This window comes from Chenopodium quinoa, unplaced genomic scaffold, assembly GCF_001683475.1.
Source record: "Chenopodium quinoa cultivar QQ74 unplaced genomic scaffold, ASM168347v1, whole genome shotgun sequence".
NCBI classification, from domain to species: Eukaryota; Viridiplantae; Streptophyta; class Magnoliopsida; order Caryophyllales; family Amaranthaceae; genus Chenopodium; species Chenopodium quinoa.
In genome coordinates this window covers 127,753-147,232 of record NW_018743608.1, presented here as the reverse complement: position 1 = coordinate 147,232, position 19,480 = coordinate 127,753, and the positions used below count along the sequence as shown (strand labels likewise).

General features: G+C 34.4%; 1 protein-coding gene across 2 annotated transcripts in view; it reads right to left on the bottom strand.

Annotated features, from left to right (window-relative positions):
• Positions 1-19,480, bottom strand: part of LOC110682876 (protein RST1-like) — a 44,238-nt gene that overhangs the window by 18,391 nt on the left and 6,367 nt on the right. The window contains exons 7-19 of one of the 2 annotated variants that reach the window (XM_021859215.1): positions 19,270-19,457; positions 18,558-18,658; positions 17,949-18,024; positions 17,349-17,480; positions 17,145-17,226; positions 13,585-13,657; positions 10,763-10,931; positions 10,512-10,642; positions 10,334-10,425; positions 9,204-9,292; positions 8,892-9,107; positions 8,638-8,715; positions 1,945-2,127 (exon numbers count right to left, since the gene is read on the bottom strand). In XM_021859215.1, coding sequence (XP_021714907.1) covers positions 1,945-2,127; positions 8,638-8,715; positions 8,892-9,107; positions 9,204-9,292; positions 10,334-10,425; positions 10,512-10,642; positions 10,763-10,931; positions 13,585-13,657; positions 17,145-17,226; positions 17,349-17,480; positions 17,949-18,024; positions 18,558-18,658; positions 19,270-19,457 — 1,610 coding nt within the window. The remainder of the gene's footprint in view (positions 1-1,944; positions 2,128-8,637; positions 8,716-8,891; positions 9,108-9,203; positions 9,293-10,333; positions 10,426-10,511; positions 10,643-10,762; positions 10,932-13,584; positions 13,658-17,144; positions 17,227-17,348; positions 17,481-17,948; positions 18,025-18,557; positions 18,659-19,269; positions 19,458-19,480) is intronic. The other variant, XM_021859216.1, reaches the window with a different exon arrangement.

The following is a 19,480-nucleotide window of genomic DNA, read 5'->3' as shown; positions in this document are numbered from 1 at the left end:
ATTAATTACATCCAATCGAACCATTTGAAGATCAATATCTTATATGTAGTGGCACCACGTAAATAATTCATCGCAATTGATAACTCCATATAGCATAGCTTTAATACCATAGCTGACATGAGTCATAAAGAAGTGAAGATGAAAAAATGTAACGAGGGTACAGGTAAACAAAGATTACATTTCGGATAGATTTTATTAAATAGTGTTGTTAAGATGTAAGCTCAGGCTCACACATTGAAGCACTTCTAAAAACATGCAAACACTAATTAGGCTCTTTTTCATACAAACACAAAGATAAGTGTCAGCTAAAAAGTTAATTTTAGTATCAATAAGTTCAACAAAAATAAACTCAATTAAGAAATAAATTCACACTTCACACTGAACTCCTTTCTATAACTAATGTTCTATTTTACATGTTACAGACCCCCCAAATAATTTTATATCCTTTAGTGTTCATATCCCTCCCCCTGTCATATAGATCCTTGTTCTCGCACCATTGCATCACCTTTTTTGTACTACAAAGTCCATTGAGATTCACTTTGATAACTTAATTAATATTTAGTATTATTTCTTAATCTCAACAGCATTTACAATGGAAATCAGCAAGTGACAAATAGATTAATGATAACAGAGGGAGAAATTAAGTTAGATGATAATAGAACAGAAACTTATGTAAATTTGAACAATTTTGTAATATGAACAGTAATTAATACCATAAACCCAAAGAAAGAAAGAAAGAAAGAAAAAAAAAAGAGAATATATTACTACTATAATCATTGTCAATATCAAACCCTGGGCATATCCATCAAACCCCAGCCCCTAGCCCACCTTACCACAAGCTCAACTACACTTCCTAATCGGCCAGAAAAACTATCGGCTTGAAATACACGTTAGAATCCCCTACATCAACCAGATCTGAAAGCATAACCATCGCTGCCTTGAAATCCTTCGTGCCCCCAAGAACAGTGTCAATAATGAGACATTTCCAGAGATGGAGAAGCAGCTGATTCCAAATTTTACCCAATTTCAGAAAAGCCAAACATCATAACATTGCTGAGGAGAGGGGGGAAGGAACGGGGGCGCCAAGGCAGTGGATGGGAGAGAGGAAGAAGGGGTGGTGGCCAGATTAGTGAAGGAAAGATAGAGTAAGGAAATGAGGGGCTAGTGCAATGGGTGGGGATAAGTGGCCACCGGAGAGCAAAAAACGAAAGACAAAAATGCGAGGGTATTAGGAGTTGGGCAAAGCAAGGCAATGCAATGGAATTTCCAGGCTACTATCATCCATACTAACTGTTTTAGGAGTTGAGCAAAGGAAGGCAGGGTCAGAAAAGAGGGTGAGAGGGTAGTGGCTATCAAGGGAAGGGGAAGCTCAAAATTACCTAATTCATTTTATTCGTATTATATTTTTTTGAGGTTGTACAAAATAAATGAAGTTTCATTCTTTGAGAAGCAATGCATCACAATCCAGGTAAGTCACATCCCACCTACACAATGAGATGAAAGTTCTGGCTGAAAGTCTATTAATTACTCCACTTTTTTTCCTTTTTCTTTTTTTTTTTTTTTTTTTTTTTTTGCAGCATGTCCCCTTAACACGCACATTAAGAGATTAGAGAAGGTAAATGAACAAATTAATTAAAACTACTTATACACCAGTAAGAGGAGTTTTAATTGATAAATCCGTTTACCTAATCTAGCATCTTTCCTAATATCTTTCTTAAAGTATCTGCTAATGAGACAAGTTACACTGTACAAATACGGAGGAAACACAAGGCATGATTCTAAGAATATTAATTAGTTAACCATACAATTTTATTATATGCATAGCATGATCAGATCAAGGAATGAAATGCACTAAGCCTCAGATATGTCAACACAAAAGCAAATTTCTTAAAAAAATGGGGTTGAAATGAGGAAGTGGAAAAAAAAGTAACATGAATAATATACCTCAATAAGCCCATTAACACATTGGAATTTTTGTTGACGATCAGTTGAATGCAGACAAGTTGAAATTACACCAATAGAAATTGCAGCTGACCACTGACGATGCTCATGTTCATACTGGAAAAGCCAGTCCAAAAGGAACTTTGAAGCCAGGACTTTAACATGATGAACAGACGCAGGCAAAATCTAAAAATTTCCCAAAAGTTAAGATAGAACACCTCAAGGTAATCAACATACTATCCTAATGATTATCATGTTCTTAATAATGAGAAGCAGCATGATTCCAATATAACAGAAAATAAATCATGTTCTAGTAATCTAGAACGAGTAATATAAAAATTGCATGTTTAATTGAAGACATCAGAAAGATTGGAAGGTTTATATACAGTGCGATGCACGGTTATTTATACAATATTTTGTACAATTCTTGTCATCTCTATAAAACACAAAACTTTAATTTTTCAATAAATTTATATTAGAAAAAATAATTTTTATTATGTAAGTAATTAAAGAATTATATATTCCCATTCGTTGGATATTAGATAAAATTCTTAATATCAAAAGATAATTTTTGTTTTTAAAATAAATTTTAATATTAAATCACTATGTTTCAATTGAATTTAAATTCTCAAATCTAATTCGTTACATTTGCTTATGGTTTAATTTTCTAAACAACAACAAAGTGGTGATGGGTGTGCAAGGAATCAGCCCAAGCATGATATCCGTTTTACTTATGCAAGAAGGCCCAAAAAATAATCAGAGAAAGAGTTACTTGTTGAGCTGGAAGTTTATTAGAAATCAGTTTTGGGGAGAGGGTAAAATAGTAATCCATGAATAAGTTGGTTACTAGTTTGTTATTTTTATTACTTGCATTAGCTGTTGCCTGAGTTTGTTATGCTTATTTTTGTGTTTAAATAGGGGAAGGTATCCAGAAAGTTGTTGATGAGATTGTAGTGGAGAGAACCTTCCTCTCGAATAAAGGCATTGTATAGCTGAATATTCTATTTAGTAATACAAATATCCCCTTGGCTGCCATTTTCTATCTCTGTTTTACTTGTTTACTTACTGTTTTCATACTAATATCTAGCAAATTGGTATCAGAGCAGTAACGATTCAGGCCGGAGACGACGATGGCTCGCCTTAATCACGGTCAGCGCTTGGAATTGTTGGAGCAGGAGATCACTGGGCTACCGTCGCGAGTTGCGCAAGAGATCACTACTGCGGTAGCGGCACTCAAGACTGATCTCAACCCTCAGCTAGCTGCTGGCAGGAGAAGATCCGTACGGAGTTTCGCTCGTCCTTGGTGAATGGTCCTCAACACCAGTGGGATAATCCGTTTTCCTCACAACCTCACTTGGATTATGGTGATGGTGGTTTTCAAGGAGGGCAGTCAGAACTGGAAATTGAGAAAACTAAATTTGCCACTCTCTTAGTTTTAAAAGGCACGAGGCGTACTGAGGCGCAAAAGATTCCTAGAGCCTAGGCGCGAGGCGCAAGGCGGAGGCGCGCGCCTCTTATATTTGAGGCGCACTTTGTTTATATTTTTATTTTAATTATTGTACAGCTTTCTTGGTATTGAAAATATAGAAAAATAACCTCAAATATATTTAAGTATAATAATTAATTAAAAATAAAAAGGTTGTAAAAAAAATTAGAAAAGAGGGGGAAGTAGTCACGTGATTACTAAATCAGAAGGGGAAATGGGCTTTCAAGTCTTCTACTAAAGAAAAAAAAGGAAAAGAAAAGGAAAAAAAAAAAAAAACCCTTTATCCTCTGCCCTAGATATGCATGGCAGAGGAGAGAGAGAGCATCAAGTGTAAGAACTTTAAGAAGAGAATATTGAGAAAGAGAGAAGAAGAGCATAGATCGAACAAAGAGAATGAAAGAAGAAGAAGAAGAGAAGAAGAAATAACAAAGCGAAGAAAACTCTCCTGGATTACTTGACTGGCGCCGGCCTCCGGTAAGTCTAGTGTCGGAAACCGTCAAGGATTGCTCTCCGGCGATCTCTATTGTAGCAGCACCCATCAATTTCTCCAATTGTTCAGTATTTCATAAATTAGGGTTTTTCGATTGGGGGTTAAATTAAAGCAATTTCATTCAATTAAATAAGGGGCTTTTGCTTAATTAAAAAAAAATGAAAAAAGAAAACGCGTGAACGAAGCGAACAACCCAACGAACCTCAAACGTCACAACTCACAACCCTAACTCCCTCTCTCACGTCAACCAGCCACCGCCGACACCGTACCGTCCGCACGTATGCACCAGGCCACCGCTTCACTCCTTCAAGCCTTCAAGGCGACAAGGCCTTTGTTTTGCTGTAGATCTATGACTGTAGTCTCCTGTCTGCAAGCCTGCCACCACCGCCCTCGGACCTACGGCGACTGACTGACCGGAGCGACAACTGACTGAAGCACTGAAGCAGAGCAAGGTATTATTGTATTAAAATTTAAATTATGAACTATTTAATATGTTATTTAGTTTTAATTTTAATTAGGTATAATTTCAGTCATTTGATTGATTAAATTGAACTGAATTGTTCATTTGTTGTTCATTATTGTGTTGATTACTTAATTAATTATAATTTCAGTCATTTATAATTTCATAGTCTTGACAGGTTGTTTATTGTGGTGTTGAAATGTTGAATTAAATTGAACTTTATTTGGTAATATTGGTACTTTGTAGTCTTGATTAGTTGTTATTGACCTTAATGTTTGATACTTTAATAGTTTGATTTTTTCGGATTTGATTGATATTTGATTGTATTATTTGTATTCAAATGAACTAAAATTCTGTATATTTGAATTGCTGATTTTTTTTGTTATTTCTTAAATGATTTTCAGAATGCACCGGAAACGTACTCCAAATAAAATGCAAAATATCGCTAGTTTCTTCACTAAATGTAATCCTCCTAGTCAACAAAATTCGTCTCCAAATGAACAAATTTCCACTCCACATCATGCTAGTGAACAACATACCTCTCCCACACACAATTCACCTCAAATTTCCTGTCAAAGCTCACCTCAAAACTCCACTCATAGCTCACCTCAAAACTACACTCATAACTCCCCTCAAAATGAAGTGGAACAATCTTGCCCTCTTAATACATCGGGAGATGGTGTTAGATTAAGTGAAAATGATCTTGCCAATCTTCCTCACAACCCGGGATTGAGGAGAAAGATGAGTGATTTCCATCCCGATGATAGAGACTTAGTGAGGAGAACTTACATTCAAAAAGGGCCATGCCAACGTAAAAAACATGTATTTCCTCAAAGACTCGTTGCCCCTAAAAAACGTCAATTTTGTGTGAAGTGGTTTGAAACTTGGGGTTCTTGGCTTGAATATAGTGTGGAAAAGGATGTTGCATATTGTTTCATTTGTTACTTATTCAAGGATGAAAATGCATTTGGAGGTGATGCATTTGTCACTGATGGTTTTTTATCTTGGAATAGATTAGACATACTAAAAAATCATGTTGGTAAGCACATGAGTGCTCACAACAATGCCGTGTTAGCTATGGATGTGTTCAAGAAACAAAAGTCAAGCATCACCACTGCAGTATAAAAACAAAGCAAGGAGTCTATGAGTAACTTTAGGAAGCGATTGGAAGCATCAATTATTTCTGTACAATGGCTTTTAGTTGGAGCATTGCCTTTTCGAGCTCACTATGAAAAAGAAACTTCTTCAAATGGAGGTAATTTTCTTAGACTGTTGACTCTTGTTTCAGAACTACATCCTGATTATTTAAAAGTTTGTTTTAAAAATGCTCCTGGTAATTGTCAACTTACTTCTCTGGTTGTTCAAAAAGACATCATAAATGCATGTGCAAAAGAGACTACTAAAGCAATACTTGAAGATCTTAATGGTGGTTTCTTTGCTATTCTTGCTGATGAGTGAGCTGATATTTCTGAAAAGGAACAAATGGCTATTTGTTTGAGATATGTAAATAAAAAAGGAGAAGTGTGTGAGCGTTTACTTGGTATTGTGCATGTTGGGGATACAACTTCTTTAACTCTTAAGGCTGCTATTGAGTCATTATTAATTCTGCATTCTTTGTCTTTCTCTCAAGTAAGGGGTCAGGGTTACGACAGGGCAAGTAATATGCAAGGTTCAATTAATGGCCTTAGAACCTTAATAGAGAAAGAATGTAAACAAGCATACTTTGTTCATTGCTTTGCCCACCAACTTCAGTTGACCCAAATTGCACTTGCTATAAAGAATCCTGATTGTGCTTGGCTCTTTAGTGACATGCTTGCACCTCTCTTGAATTTTGTGGGTTGCTCACCAAAGAGGAAAGAATTTCTTCATGAAAAACAAGCTCAAGCAGTTGTTGATGCATTATCCCTAGGTGAACTTGAAACGGGTTTGGGTTTAAATCAACAACGGGGGTTAGGAAGACCTTGTGACACTCATTGGGGATCCCACTTTAAAACAATTGTAAATGTGCTTGATATTTTTCCTTCGATCCTTGGCTCACTTGATGAGATTGCTAAAGTTGTCGAAGCAAAATCTATGGCAGATGATTATAACAAAAAACACAAAGTATTATCAAAGTATTATTGGTTGGTTATTGACTTTTGATTTTGTGTTTGTGGCTCACTTAATGGTTGCTATATTTGCAATTACAAATGAGTTGAATGTTAGCCTTACAAAAATATGATCAAGATATTGTTAATGTAATGGCCATGGTTCACGTAACCAAGACTAATTTGCAAGAGTTGAGAGATGAGGGATGGGATTCCCTTATGGAGAAGATCTTGTCTTTCTCAACCAAATATGAGATTGAGGTTCCAGATATGAATGCGACATGTTGTTCCCGGGAGAAGGATGTTCAAAGGTAAGCGTCCGGGAGTGTCAAATCTTCATCATTTTCGAGTTGAGGTGTTTATAAGTGTCATTGATCTTCAGTTACAAGAGTTTGAAAATCGATTTCCCGAGATAAGTAAAGAACTTCTTGTGTGTATGTATTGTTTTAGTCTAGCTAATCGGTTCTCTTCTTTTGACAAAGTTAAATTGACCAAGCTAGTAACATTCTATCCAAATGAATTTTCAAGCTCGAAATTGATTTACTTTGAACACACACTTCAAAATTTCATTGTCGCCGTTAGAGAAGATGAAAGGTTTTGGAATTTGAAGAGTCTTAGTGAGTTGTCAAAGAAACTCGTTGAGACGGGATTATCCGAAACTCATAGTAGAGTATACTTGCTTTTGAAGTTGGTGTTGGTTCTCCCCGTTGCAACAGCAAGTGTTGAAAGAGTATTTTCTAGTATGACGATCGTGAAAGATAAATTGCGTAATAGCATGGGAGATCAAATGTTGAATGATTGATTACTTTTCTAGAAAGTGATTTGTTTTCCAATGTTAAAATAGATCAATTATAGATCGATATCAAAATATGAAAACTCGTCGTGAACAATTGTAATAGTTTATTGTACTATGTGCTTGTAATATATTATTTGTAGTACTTTCGGTTTGTAAGATGAATTTTTTAAGTACTATTTGGTTGTAGTATGGATTTTTATGTCTTATTTGTTTGATTGAAATCAAGTTGGTTGTCATATATATTTTTTTGTTAATATTTTTGGATTCGAAATTTTTTTTGTACTTTTACAGGTGATCAATAATTCAAGCTCGGAAATCCTAGATCCGCCATTGATTAGCAGTTGCCTGAGTTTGTTATGCTTATTTTTGTGTTTAAATAGGGAAAGGGGTTAAGGGGAAGGAATCCTGAAAATTGTTGATGAGATTGTAGTGGAGAGAACCTTCCTCTCGAATGAAGGCATTGTATTGCTCTGTTTAGTAATACAAATATCCCCTTGGCTGCCATTTTCTATCTCTGTTTTGCTTGTTTACTTACTGTTTTCATACTAATATCTAGCAGGGTGATGGTATTTTTCGGCATGGCATTTCCTAATATTGGGAAAATGCAAGTGGTGGTGGGAAGAGAGAGAAACAACAACCGATGGTTGGATGACAGAGAAAAGTAGGTTAATATGTGTGTTTGAAGAGAGATAAGGAAAGGAAATGTGTGGGTTGGAGAGAAAAGATATGTGAACTTTTATTAGAAAACAGATACATAGTTATTATGGGTCACCCATTTTAGGGATGTACTTAGAAAAATGTGGGATGGAGGAAATAGTTTTAAGGTTATTGTTTAAGAAGAGCTTTCAACAAATTCATCTCCCTATCATGGTATGCATCTGAATTAAAATGAATTCATCTATCCAAACCACATTCCCACACAAATGCCTAGTAAACTTAGAAGAGAGCATTTGTATGGGAAAGTGGTTTGGATAGACGAAGTCATTTTAGTTCAAAAGAACACCATACAAACCATACAAACCATACAAAGGCCTACATGACAATCAAAAGACCCAACATATTAAGATTAAGAAAATACTTATATAGTTATTAGAATTAAGGACTTAAGCTTTCAGAAAAGGCCTAGGCCTACACCTGCATGTTGCAAAACTAGGAGAATTCGCTTGGGAACCCTGATATTTAGATAGATAAACTAACAAAAATTCATGACACTTATCTTCTATGAAAAACTGAAAACAGATAGGTGATGGTCTGAGACTTTGAGGTGATAATTAGCCCTTTGTGTATGTTCATAAGTTTGCAAAAAGACCACCCTTTCACAAAAGAAGATCAACAGATCTGCCTAAACTCAATTTCATTAGAGTGGGATCAACTTACCATACAAAATGCACCTACGGCAAGGGCAATGTTCTCAGCCACCCTAGGCATTGAATCTTCAGCGACCTTTATCATGCACTGAAAATTTAGGGAAGACCGTCCACCATGTAAGCAATTTAGAAAACTGTAATCTATTTCTCTTACTCTCTTTTCCTTTCTCTCTCTTTGTTTTTTTGTTCTTTGGGTGGGTTGGGGGAGATGTTTGATGAAGGCATTTTAAAAAAAAAAACATAAATTCAAAACAAAAGCCACACCTTTAGAATATTATTGGCAGCCTTTGATATTTTATCCAATGGACTGGTTGATGCTTTAACAACAAGTACTGATGTATATTTGTGCAGCCAATTTTGCATAAAGGATTTCCATGATTGCAATGAAAGTAGAGCAATAAAAATATTTCTTGACAGAGTAAGAGACGCAGCAACTTCCTTTAGCATGTTGTGATATTTAGCAAATACATCATCTGCAATCTGGATAGATAAAAAGATTTAGACATACTCCATAAGAACATAAAAATATTCCAACAGACATTATTACAACACAATATATAAGCTTAATGAGCTTACTTCTGATTTCTCATAGTTAGCATCTTTTTGACTGGACTGAAGTTGAAAGAGAGCCGTACCAGGTATCATTCTTGCAGCATAACTTTTTTCTGGGACAGCAATGTATGACACAGAAAGTTCAAATCAAGGAAAGGAAAGATATGGAATTGAGATCCAGGTGAATTAATTTTTCTATATAACTGTAGCAAATTGCAGAAGATGTTTAAAATAAGATCTAATTTTATGTTTGATTGATATTGTTGAGCAATGTGCTCATCCGAGTCTTCTGTGATAAATAGTACAATAGTCAGAATAACACTATACTTTGCTGACAACAGGTGGATAAAACAGAGGATCAAAGGTCAGCATGTCTTTAAAAAGAAATCCCTACAATATATGGAGCTCACAAAGCTTTCCATTTTCATGTTAGCATGCTGCATAAATTTCACAAAAACCACAAATTCCTTGATTCATTAAGCAGGCAATAATCTTTTTTTCTAAACTAATATTTTAATTATAATATCATATATCTCCACTTCAAATTCAGCAGAAACTTCATCATTTTTTCCCTTCAGCTCTTTCCCCTTTAACTGGATTTATAACTATGCACCTTTAATATCCAACATGTTTAGAACTACAACTTTAACCCTATGAGTTTTTCTAGTCTTGCATTAGTCATGCTCAGGATTAATTTGCAGTATGTTTAATCAATAAATGTCATCTGTCTACCCAGGTCATCTCTCACAGGGTATATACATCATGGTGGAGTACTATATGGAACAAATTTAGAATTACCACTAGCGAATATTATAGAGTTATTCCAGAACATATTTCAACATAAGTTGAGTGTCTATCATTACAAGTAACAACTTTTTCATGCAAAATCAAGTTTGGAAATACATGAGAAAATTTCTGCAGTATGGCAGGGAATAAAGAACAGGGGGAACAAGTACAGATTCCAAAAACACTAGTTAGTTTGATTAGATATAGGATGTAATAAAACGTTATCCTTGATTCATTTCAAACAAATTACAGTTTCTTTTCTTTCTGTTTTTTTTTTTTTTTTTTTTTGGGTCAAGTACATTGACACATTTCGTTTAATCTCATATTTTAAATGAACAGACTCACTTCCTAACATCCATGCGGGTTACCTGAAGAGCAAATGACACGAGGAAATACTTCTAAAAGCTTCTCAATTTTGCTTCTTGGAGCCCTACTTTTCTTAACAAACCTTTGCCTAGTACTGTTGCAAATCAAAAGAGATTATTATTATTAGTATAATAGTAATAGTGTAAACCATTATAATATAATTTAAATTTATTCACAAACCTATGCTCATATGCTATAATCTTGGTCTCAAGTTCTTTAATCACTTGGAGTACATGAATATCAGTCTCATGAATCAACAGCTCCTTTGCCTTATCTCTAAAATCCGGGATGCTCCTATCAAAATGCAGTACCTGCTTAAACAATGAATCAGCAAGAAATCAAGTATCGAAAGATTATACCTCAAAAAATAAGTAACAGATAGCTCATGATTAAAAGTAAAAAAGGACACCCATAAAAGAAGATACACCAACCTCAAAACAACTTAAAGCCTTGATAGCAGTTACCCTAGCCTTTATCCAAAGGGGATTTACATTATAGCAATTAGAGCTTCCAATGTCCCATAGAATTTGCAAGATAGTAACTGAGGCTTCCGCATAAGCTTCAGCATCCATAGCACCCCATCTCAAGAATGAACATAAGCTGCACAAAAGAGTAAGTAGTAAAACGATAGTATGTCATGAGTCAGTGATGCGGAAGCAATGAGTTTAGCTGTTGTAGAGGAAGAGGAAATGCCGTGCGTTATGACACGTGGGCATGTAGGCTTTTGGGTGATCAACTCTCAGGTTTGACCGTCCTCAAACTTGAATAGTTACTTGGTCAAAATGGACTACTCAGCTTCAAACAGCTATATCTTTTTCGTTACAAAGAATTTTTAGGTGATTCAAAATGAAGATAAAAGTAGAGTCCAATAGCTTTCCAACGATAGGTCATAAGCTGATTACAGCGAGAAACGAAAAAGTTATGTGCATATGAAGTTAAGCTGGCCAAAAGTTCGCCCGAACCTCTATATGGTTCGCCCGAACTTCTTTGAAGGTTTTGCCCGAACCTATACAAGGTTAGCCTGTGTCCGCGAGTTTGAGAAGTTAAGCTTCATGATGATTTGCCCAAACCTACCCATGGTTTGCCCGAATTTTTAAGTGATTACAGGTTACTTTAGCCTTTGAGTTTTGCTTGTTTGGACATTTATTTTATTTAAAACTTATTTTAGTAGTTTTTATTTCACTTCATATACAAGGAGAAAAAAAATCCTTGTAATGGACATTCTTGCCTCTTTTAAACTTTGAATGCGAATTCTCTCTCTCCTTAATCTTGGTGATTATTTGCAAATCTATGTGATTTCTCCCCTAACCTTTGCTCTACTTTGTGTTAGGCTTTGGATTAAACCCTTATTACAATAAACTTTGTAATTGATGTGATAAGAATTAATCTTTGTTATTTGTTCTCTCTCAAATTGCATCTTAAACATTGAAGCTTAGATTGAAAGTTGGTTTTTCTTGGTTATTTCATATCAGTCAGTTCTCTTAGTTCATATCCCTTAAATTAAAGTCAAGTAAGATTTTTCAGAATAAAAGTTACAAAATTAAAGAACTGCTAAATGGACCACAAGATACAGAAACCATTATTCACAGTAATACTCATGCCTTACAATAAATTTACAGCTTATCACTTTGTTTCCATCTCTTCTAACTTTGCGACATAACCCTCTTGCCATATGACAAGCTGTTTCAAATAGCTTATTGTTAACACTTTTGCATTATGACAAGTTGTTTCAAATAACTGGTTAAATCAACTTTGATAAGGTTGAAAAATAACTTAAATAAGTGATTATATGATGTTCTAGTCTATGTTACTCAGATTCAAAGACCAAAATTCAGAATCAGCAATTATATTTAAAGTTTCCAGCTTTTTAGTCCAAACAGCAAATGATTCGTCAAGTGTCCAACTGTCCATACTGTTGGAAGTATGACCTTCGAACAATGTGCATTACTCTAAAGGATAGTTTATAGGATCAGATACAAATAAGGATTTGTTTGTTAAATCAGGTAATTGATACGTTTAGGAGGAGGGTTACGGTAGGCTAGTGACAGCCAATGCAAAACTTTGTCACATGCTTGACAAGAGCCACAATGATTGAGAAGTCCTCATGTTGGTTCATGTAGTCGACCCCACTTATGCGATTAAGGCGTTCAAGCAGAAGAAGAAGATACGTTTAGCTGGAAACCGTTATCGATTAGCACACCTGAATAATCTGGCTCGCAGCTTAATGTAAACTAATCCTATAGGACCGCACACAAGCATGGATCAAACCAATCATACACTAATGGGCCAAGCTTGTAGCAAGGGCCACATTAGGGCATTACAAGCCAGCGAAGCATGTAATCGGGCTTGCAGCTTAATGTAAACTAATCCTAAAGGGTGGCACTCAAGTAAGAATCAAACTAACCATAAACTAATGGTCCAAGCTCTTAGCAAGGACCACATTAAAACATTACCGCAAGCCAGTCAAAGAGGCTATGAGAGGCATAAGTGGCCAACTAAAGGGAGAAAAAAAGGAAACAAAAACTAGTTTCAGGTTTTCCGTATTAAGTGGAGATAGTTTAGGAAAGAATCTAGTGAGATTAATTCTATCCTATACTATAAAACCACATAACATATGTTCATCTTCATCTACACATGTGAGAGAAGAGAGAGGAAGATTCTTCCTCAATTAATTTAAGCTATCAATCTCATCGTGGTTCAATCATGTGTCTGCTTACCATTAGAGGAGCTTCGTGTGTGATTCTAGAAGTCTGTAACCTGATTGACTTGGTTTAAGGAAGTGACATTATAAGAGGTACATTGATATTCATATTAGGTTCATAATCAATGTGCATAAATTCGTATTTGATGTGTTTTTGCAAATATATTCTACATTAAAACCCAACACATACCCATGTTTGTGGATCTGACAAGGGCAATAGAGGTGAGATGAAAATCCTAAGTAACATAGGCCCTAGCCATAGTATGTTTGTAACAAATATATAATCCATTATTGTAAAATTTGAAATTTGTAAAGGCTCTAAACAACCAAATAAATACAAAATGAGTTAGCCCTTTATATAACCTTGTTCTGCTTTCTCAATCATTTACTTATTTCTATTTATCTTTATAATGCATGAAACAGTATGAAAACATCAGGTAGTGTACACTGCTTTAGTTAAATTGTAGCGTGAGATAAACGCAGCTACCAAAACCTAAGAAAAGTTACACAATGCATTTAGTAATAAAAAAAGGTCGTACAAAGCAAGATTACCTATAAGCAAGTACGGGATCCGTGGAATACTCTAGTCCATATTTTGCGATAACATTCCATGCCGTATAGAAATCTAGCAAAAGATAAAATCAATGAGTTCACAATTTAAAGCCTACATGTATTCCCATATAACTAATTTTCATATATTTCCTACCACCTTTGCAAATCGAATAAATCCGTAACAAAAGTCATGAGATGATATTAATACTAATACAAACATCATAAAACTGCTACAGAAACCTTGCAAAAGTCACAATATCTTAACAAACCATAAAGTGTTCACATTTCAAAAACAGAAGAATAAACTCTTTAGAAATTAATTATAGAAAAAAAAATGAACCAAGAGATAAAGGGTGCATTCTCACACCTTACAAAATACGTCTTGGGCTAAGGACGAATAAGTTTATCTATCAAGTCTATTTTCTTGCAATTGGGTCTAATCAAGTCTAATTAGTTCCAATAAATTTAAATTAGGTCTAATAAGTTTGGGAGATTTCAGAAGAACATAATGCACCTAAAGAACTGAGTAATTTTTTTTTTTTTATTAATGATATATATGTGGGATGTTGTGGCCATGGATACAGATCATGAGGAAGACCTTGCAATTTTTAAAACACGAAAAAATCAATCTTCATATTACATAACCAAATCAACAAAAAGCCAAATAAAAGCAAATTAGAGAAAAATATAGGATGGAAAAGGTTATTAAGGTTTGCTCCATAGGAATAATTAAATGGTAACAGACTTAAGGTGTGTTCACCTCAACTGATTTTGAAATAATATAAGTTCGACAAGAATGTTGGCCATTTGACCAAATCGAAAACTATAAAATAAATTTTTGAAATTACAAAAAAATAAAAAAATTGGTGGTTTGCAACAAATTGCTAAAACTATAAACTCCAGCAGCATGAGTAATGAAAAATTGGCAATAATATTAGAGTAAATAAATACAAATTCCGACAAATTGGCAAAATAATCTATATGCACTACATTACCCTAATCTTCTACTTTTTTTCTTTCCTATTTCTGCCTTTTCCATACTAAATTGGTAGAAAGATAAGTGATTGTAGTTTGGTAAACAAAATTATCTTGCATCATTTCAATTTCACAAAGCCTAATATTTACCTCCCCCTCATTCTAGATTTTTGCCACTCCAAACTAACAATTTAGAAAGAAAGAACAATATTTACAATACGCATTGATATTTTTCAATCGTGAAAAATATTGATGATGAGCCAATTATACAGTGTTTTTTTACTTTGTGATAATTGCTCGGACACTACATATGATGTACTAGAATCTCATTCAAATGAAATATCTCCTTTGTTTCATTAATATTACAACATGTAAGCATAGGATTTTATGAAAACAATGGGATGAGGAGATAGATAAAAAGAACTTAAAAGAGGGAGCCCAAATGATAGGATGAGTGAGAGGAAGAGGGAGAAGGAACATTATCCTAACTATAAAAGTTCCATAAAAAGGAAAACACTGCAACATTAGTATTTGGGACCCACTTATGTAACGAAGAAAATATAAGTTTGCTTGCAAATTTATTTGGGACCCACTTGAACAAACATTAGTATTTGGAAAAATTTACAGCAATAATTCCACCTTTTGCCAATCTTCTCAAATTGGTCCCAACTTTTAAAAAATCTGGGAATAATCCCAACTTTTGTGAACATCTTAAAATAGTCCTTAACTTGTTTGTAACCCGTAAAATAGGTAAACTTTCATTGTTTCAAATGTGTTCAACTTTAATCGGGTTTAGTTTTTTAAATTTAATTTAATAAATTATCCCCCTTTCATCCCCTTCCATTGTTCTAAAGCCCCTCCTCTCTCTCTTGCTCCTCCTCCCCTCTCCCCTCACAGCCACCCCTCTCTCTCCTCATCCTTCCCCTTCACGGCAAACAAAGACTATCAGCAATGCAAACACCAAGCCTTGCTTCCCATAGCTTTCACACAACAACCATGGCCAATAACAATGAGTGCATTCCCTATAACTGCACACTTGGTACACCGTATGGGAGGCCCACCATACAACATAATACTCTTCATTCTTCCATTTTTGATCATTGCGTTATTGTTTAACGATTATGATATTTGATCATTTCTTTAATTTATATATTCAATTGGGTTACATTGTATTGGGATTTATTTGGTAAAGTGATTCACTCTATAATTAGCCCATATGTGTGCTGATGTATAATTGAGCTTACTAATAGCTTATTTAGTTATTTGTGTATATTTTTCAATGACAGAAATACAAGGCAAGATCGCAGGAAACACATATTTCCCAGAAGTTATCACATTGCCTTTTGACTTTGATTTTCAACCGGTTAATTATAAGCTTGCATTGCCAAATTATAAAAAAAATTGGGTTTTTCTTAGAAACATTTGAAGATAAAAACAAAAGGATGTTCAAGTTCTCAACTAGGGCTGTTTTTGGGTGGTTGTTGATTGAGTTCTTCTCTTGTTGTTTGAAGAACCCAATTGACAAATTAATCCTGAAATTAAGTACATTATGTTATTTAACCAACTTGAAGGGTGTACATATTGGTTTAAAGGGAATTGGAGGTTTTAATTTGGTAATTAAGTTCCAATATATAATTTTTTTTTTTTTTTGAAGAACAGTGCCAATATATAAATTAAAAGGCGGTTGGCATATAATTTTGGCACACAGCCCATTTGTGGGTAAAGATGGTGGTGAATGCGCTTATTGGTGGTTGATGGTGGTATCACTAGTATATCACTTATGCAATGGAAGAAAGGAGGGACAATTGAGAGGTGAAGCAAGATGGGAAGATAACAACGATTATTTGGAGGGTAAGGTTGTAGCCTGTAGTAGCGCTAGTGAGACGGTAAAGAGTAGTTTATGACGTTAGTGAAGATGGGTTTGAGTGTTTGACCTTTTGAACAAGTACCCAGCGTTATTATAGCCTATTTCGGGAAGATGTTTCCAAAAGTTGGGATTATTCCCAGATTTTTAAATGTTGGGACCAATTTGAGAAGACTGGCAAAAGGTGGGAACATTATTGTAAATTTTTCATTTTTATTTTTTATTTTTTTAATATCATAAAAATTGAACTTGTAATTATGCTTTCATCAAGCTTGAACATGTGAGAAAACAATACCAAAAATACTATAAGAAAACATTAACCAAAGAGAAAAGTTGTAATAAATGAGGCGATGTACAACACCTTTACTTAATTCTTCCATCTAACATATTGTTTGGCCTAATTGTCACAAGATGTATTTTGAATTACTCAAATGTCTTCGAAATTGTTCTTTTGACTACTGCAGACCAACTTAAAAAATAAATAAAATAAATAAAATAAAATAAAAAAATGCCAATTTGGTCGTTTGGTATTCAAATGTTTTGACTGATGAGTTGCGGAAAATATGTTTTCAGATAAGTTCAAATCAGCATATAAAGTTGGAAAGAACACACCTAATACCTTAGATATCCATTCTTCGCACAGCACAATATATTATAATTAGTTTGATTTTTTTGGGATATGCTACTCAAGTGGTTAATTATTGTGGCAAAGTAGGCTTACCAACTACGTCAGCTTCACAAAGGTAGCCAATGCTTTGAAATCCCAGAGCTCGAATTATGGAACCACTGGACTCAATGCACGCCTATTGATATAAAATTTAAAAAGAAAGCATCAAGATAATGAACAAGGAAACTTATGGTAAGGTAGAAGAAGATAAAGAATGAACCAAAAAGACAGGTGGCAGAAGCAATAAAACATCCATACTGCTACAGATAGAATCAGCTGTACACCCCTTTCTGGATTTCTTCTGCAAACATCCCGAAGAGAAGCAGCCATACTTATAGAAATAGTTTCATCAAATCTGAATTCCACAAAACATTCCGGCAGCAGGAAGCTCTATATAACACAAAGGAAACCAAAATTTATCAAGAAGCTCCAGAACTTGCAAGTCAAACAATTTAAACAAATAGTTATTAGAAAGGATAATACTCCAGTCTCTGATGGTCACACTAATTCCATCAGTTTATTTCTATATGTAAGTACTTATCCTAGAACCAACAAATAAAACGAAAGTGAAAACTGAAAGCAGCCAAACAATTTTTATTCCGCAAAGGGCAAACCAAGAGAAGAGAAGGAAGAAAGAGACCAGAAAACAACACAAATTATATCAGCCCAAAGAAAAATATAGTTTGAAACAGAATATGATGAGAAACATTCATGCCAGGTCCACAAACGAAGCTTATAAGAAACATAGATCCTCTTATGTAAACTACATATTATTAACTACATAAACTAAATATTATTAACTTAGATCCTTCAGCAACAAGATTTTATACAATTAACAAAGACAGATAGCACCCTTACACGCAAGCTCCCGAAGACCCTATCATTAATCTCCCACGCCTTACAAAGCAAACGAAGTGCAGTTGCATACAAGACCCTGCAAATGAAATAAACTATCAGAACTAGTGTATATTTTGACCTTTATGAAAACAACAAAAAATAAAAAAATAAATAAAACCATAAAAGCAGAATTTTGCAAAGTGATAGCTCTTAAGCTCTAGCAACAAAGTACCCAAAAAAATATAACAAGAAAATGATGCTTAAGAGTATCATCAGAGAGATTAACTCACATAAAAATAAACAAAATTTACAACAATAAAAATAGTAAGTTAAAATGCATTCATAGCAAGAAAAAAAATATCCAAGAAACAGGGTTCAGCAAAGATATCCTAAATGGTATCCTCCTCTTTGGTTTATTCTTTCAATTTCTTCTTGAGAGTTTGATTATCTTACTTGACTTATTATATTTCTCAGACAATTGAGTTGCATGACTGAATTGAACCAATTCCCTTTTTGAGGGACAAATATACATAGAGCATTTTTATTTATCATGGATATGCAAATTTAATTATTAAAATGCATACAAGCACAGGAAATCATTGTAGTAATTAAAGTAACCAATGCACTTACGGATTTGAATCCTTCTGAAGCATTGGTAGGATTGTTTGGAATATCAATGGTAGCATTGAGGAGTTTGAAGCAAGTACAGATAGCATTGTCAAAAGTTTCAACTGCAACATTTTAAAAGTTTCTTGTTATTGTTGTATTTGTCCCTTCTCCATAATATTTCCTCCATTTCACTAAAGTTGCAGCACTTGCATAGTTGCATATGAAACATTAATTTAGGCAAGAGAGAGACAAAGCAACCCATGTGATACACAAAAAGTAAGTGCAAAAAAATTATTTTAAGCAAGATAGAGGGGAGAGGAGAGAAAAATAGTGGGCCAAGCGTGAGCGAAGAAATGATACATTGTAGAAGTCACGAAAAGGTGAAGTGTAGCATTTTTTTATTTGAAATATCCTGAAGTAGCAATTGTTGCAATTTTTTGTTTTTTTTTTAAACAAAGGAAGTACATAAATATTTATCTATATCTGAAAACGTACTCGTAAGTTATTAAGTATGAAAAGTCTTTTTTTTCATGTGTAGATAAAGCCACAAAAGGCAGTGTGGTAGATGACTATAAAGGATTAAATCCTAGATCATGGCCTCATGGGTACCCCGACTACTACCCCCCAATACAACACTTACCAAGCTAGTTAGCGTCCACAGAATAACAGAAAATTTGATAGGCTTGAAATTATACATACTTGGTGAGCTAGTAATAGAGAGAAAGACACTCACTAGCCATTCGTTACATTCTTTGATGTTTGACCTTATTAAATTGCAATAGTACAACACAGCTAGCAGCAGTGAAACACCAAGTTTGGGCTCCATATTGCTGAGAGCAGCTAATGTTTCTATAGCACTGCTTCCCAAAGATTGATTTACAACCAGACTTCCAGCAAGCGCACCCAGCACAAAAGGTACCTCTACATGCATCAAATAAAGAAAA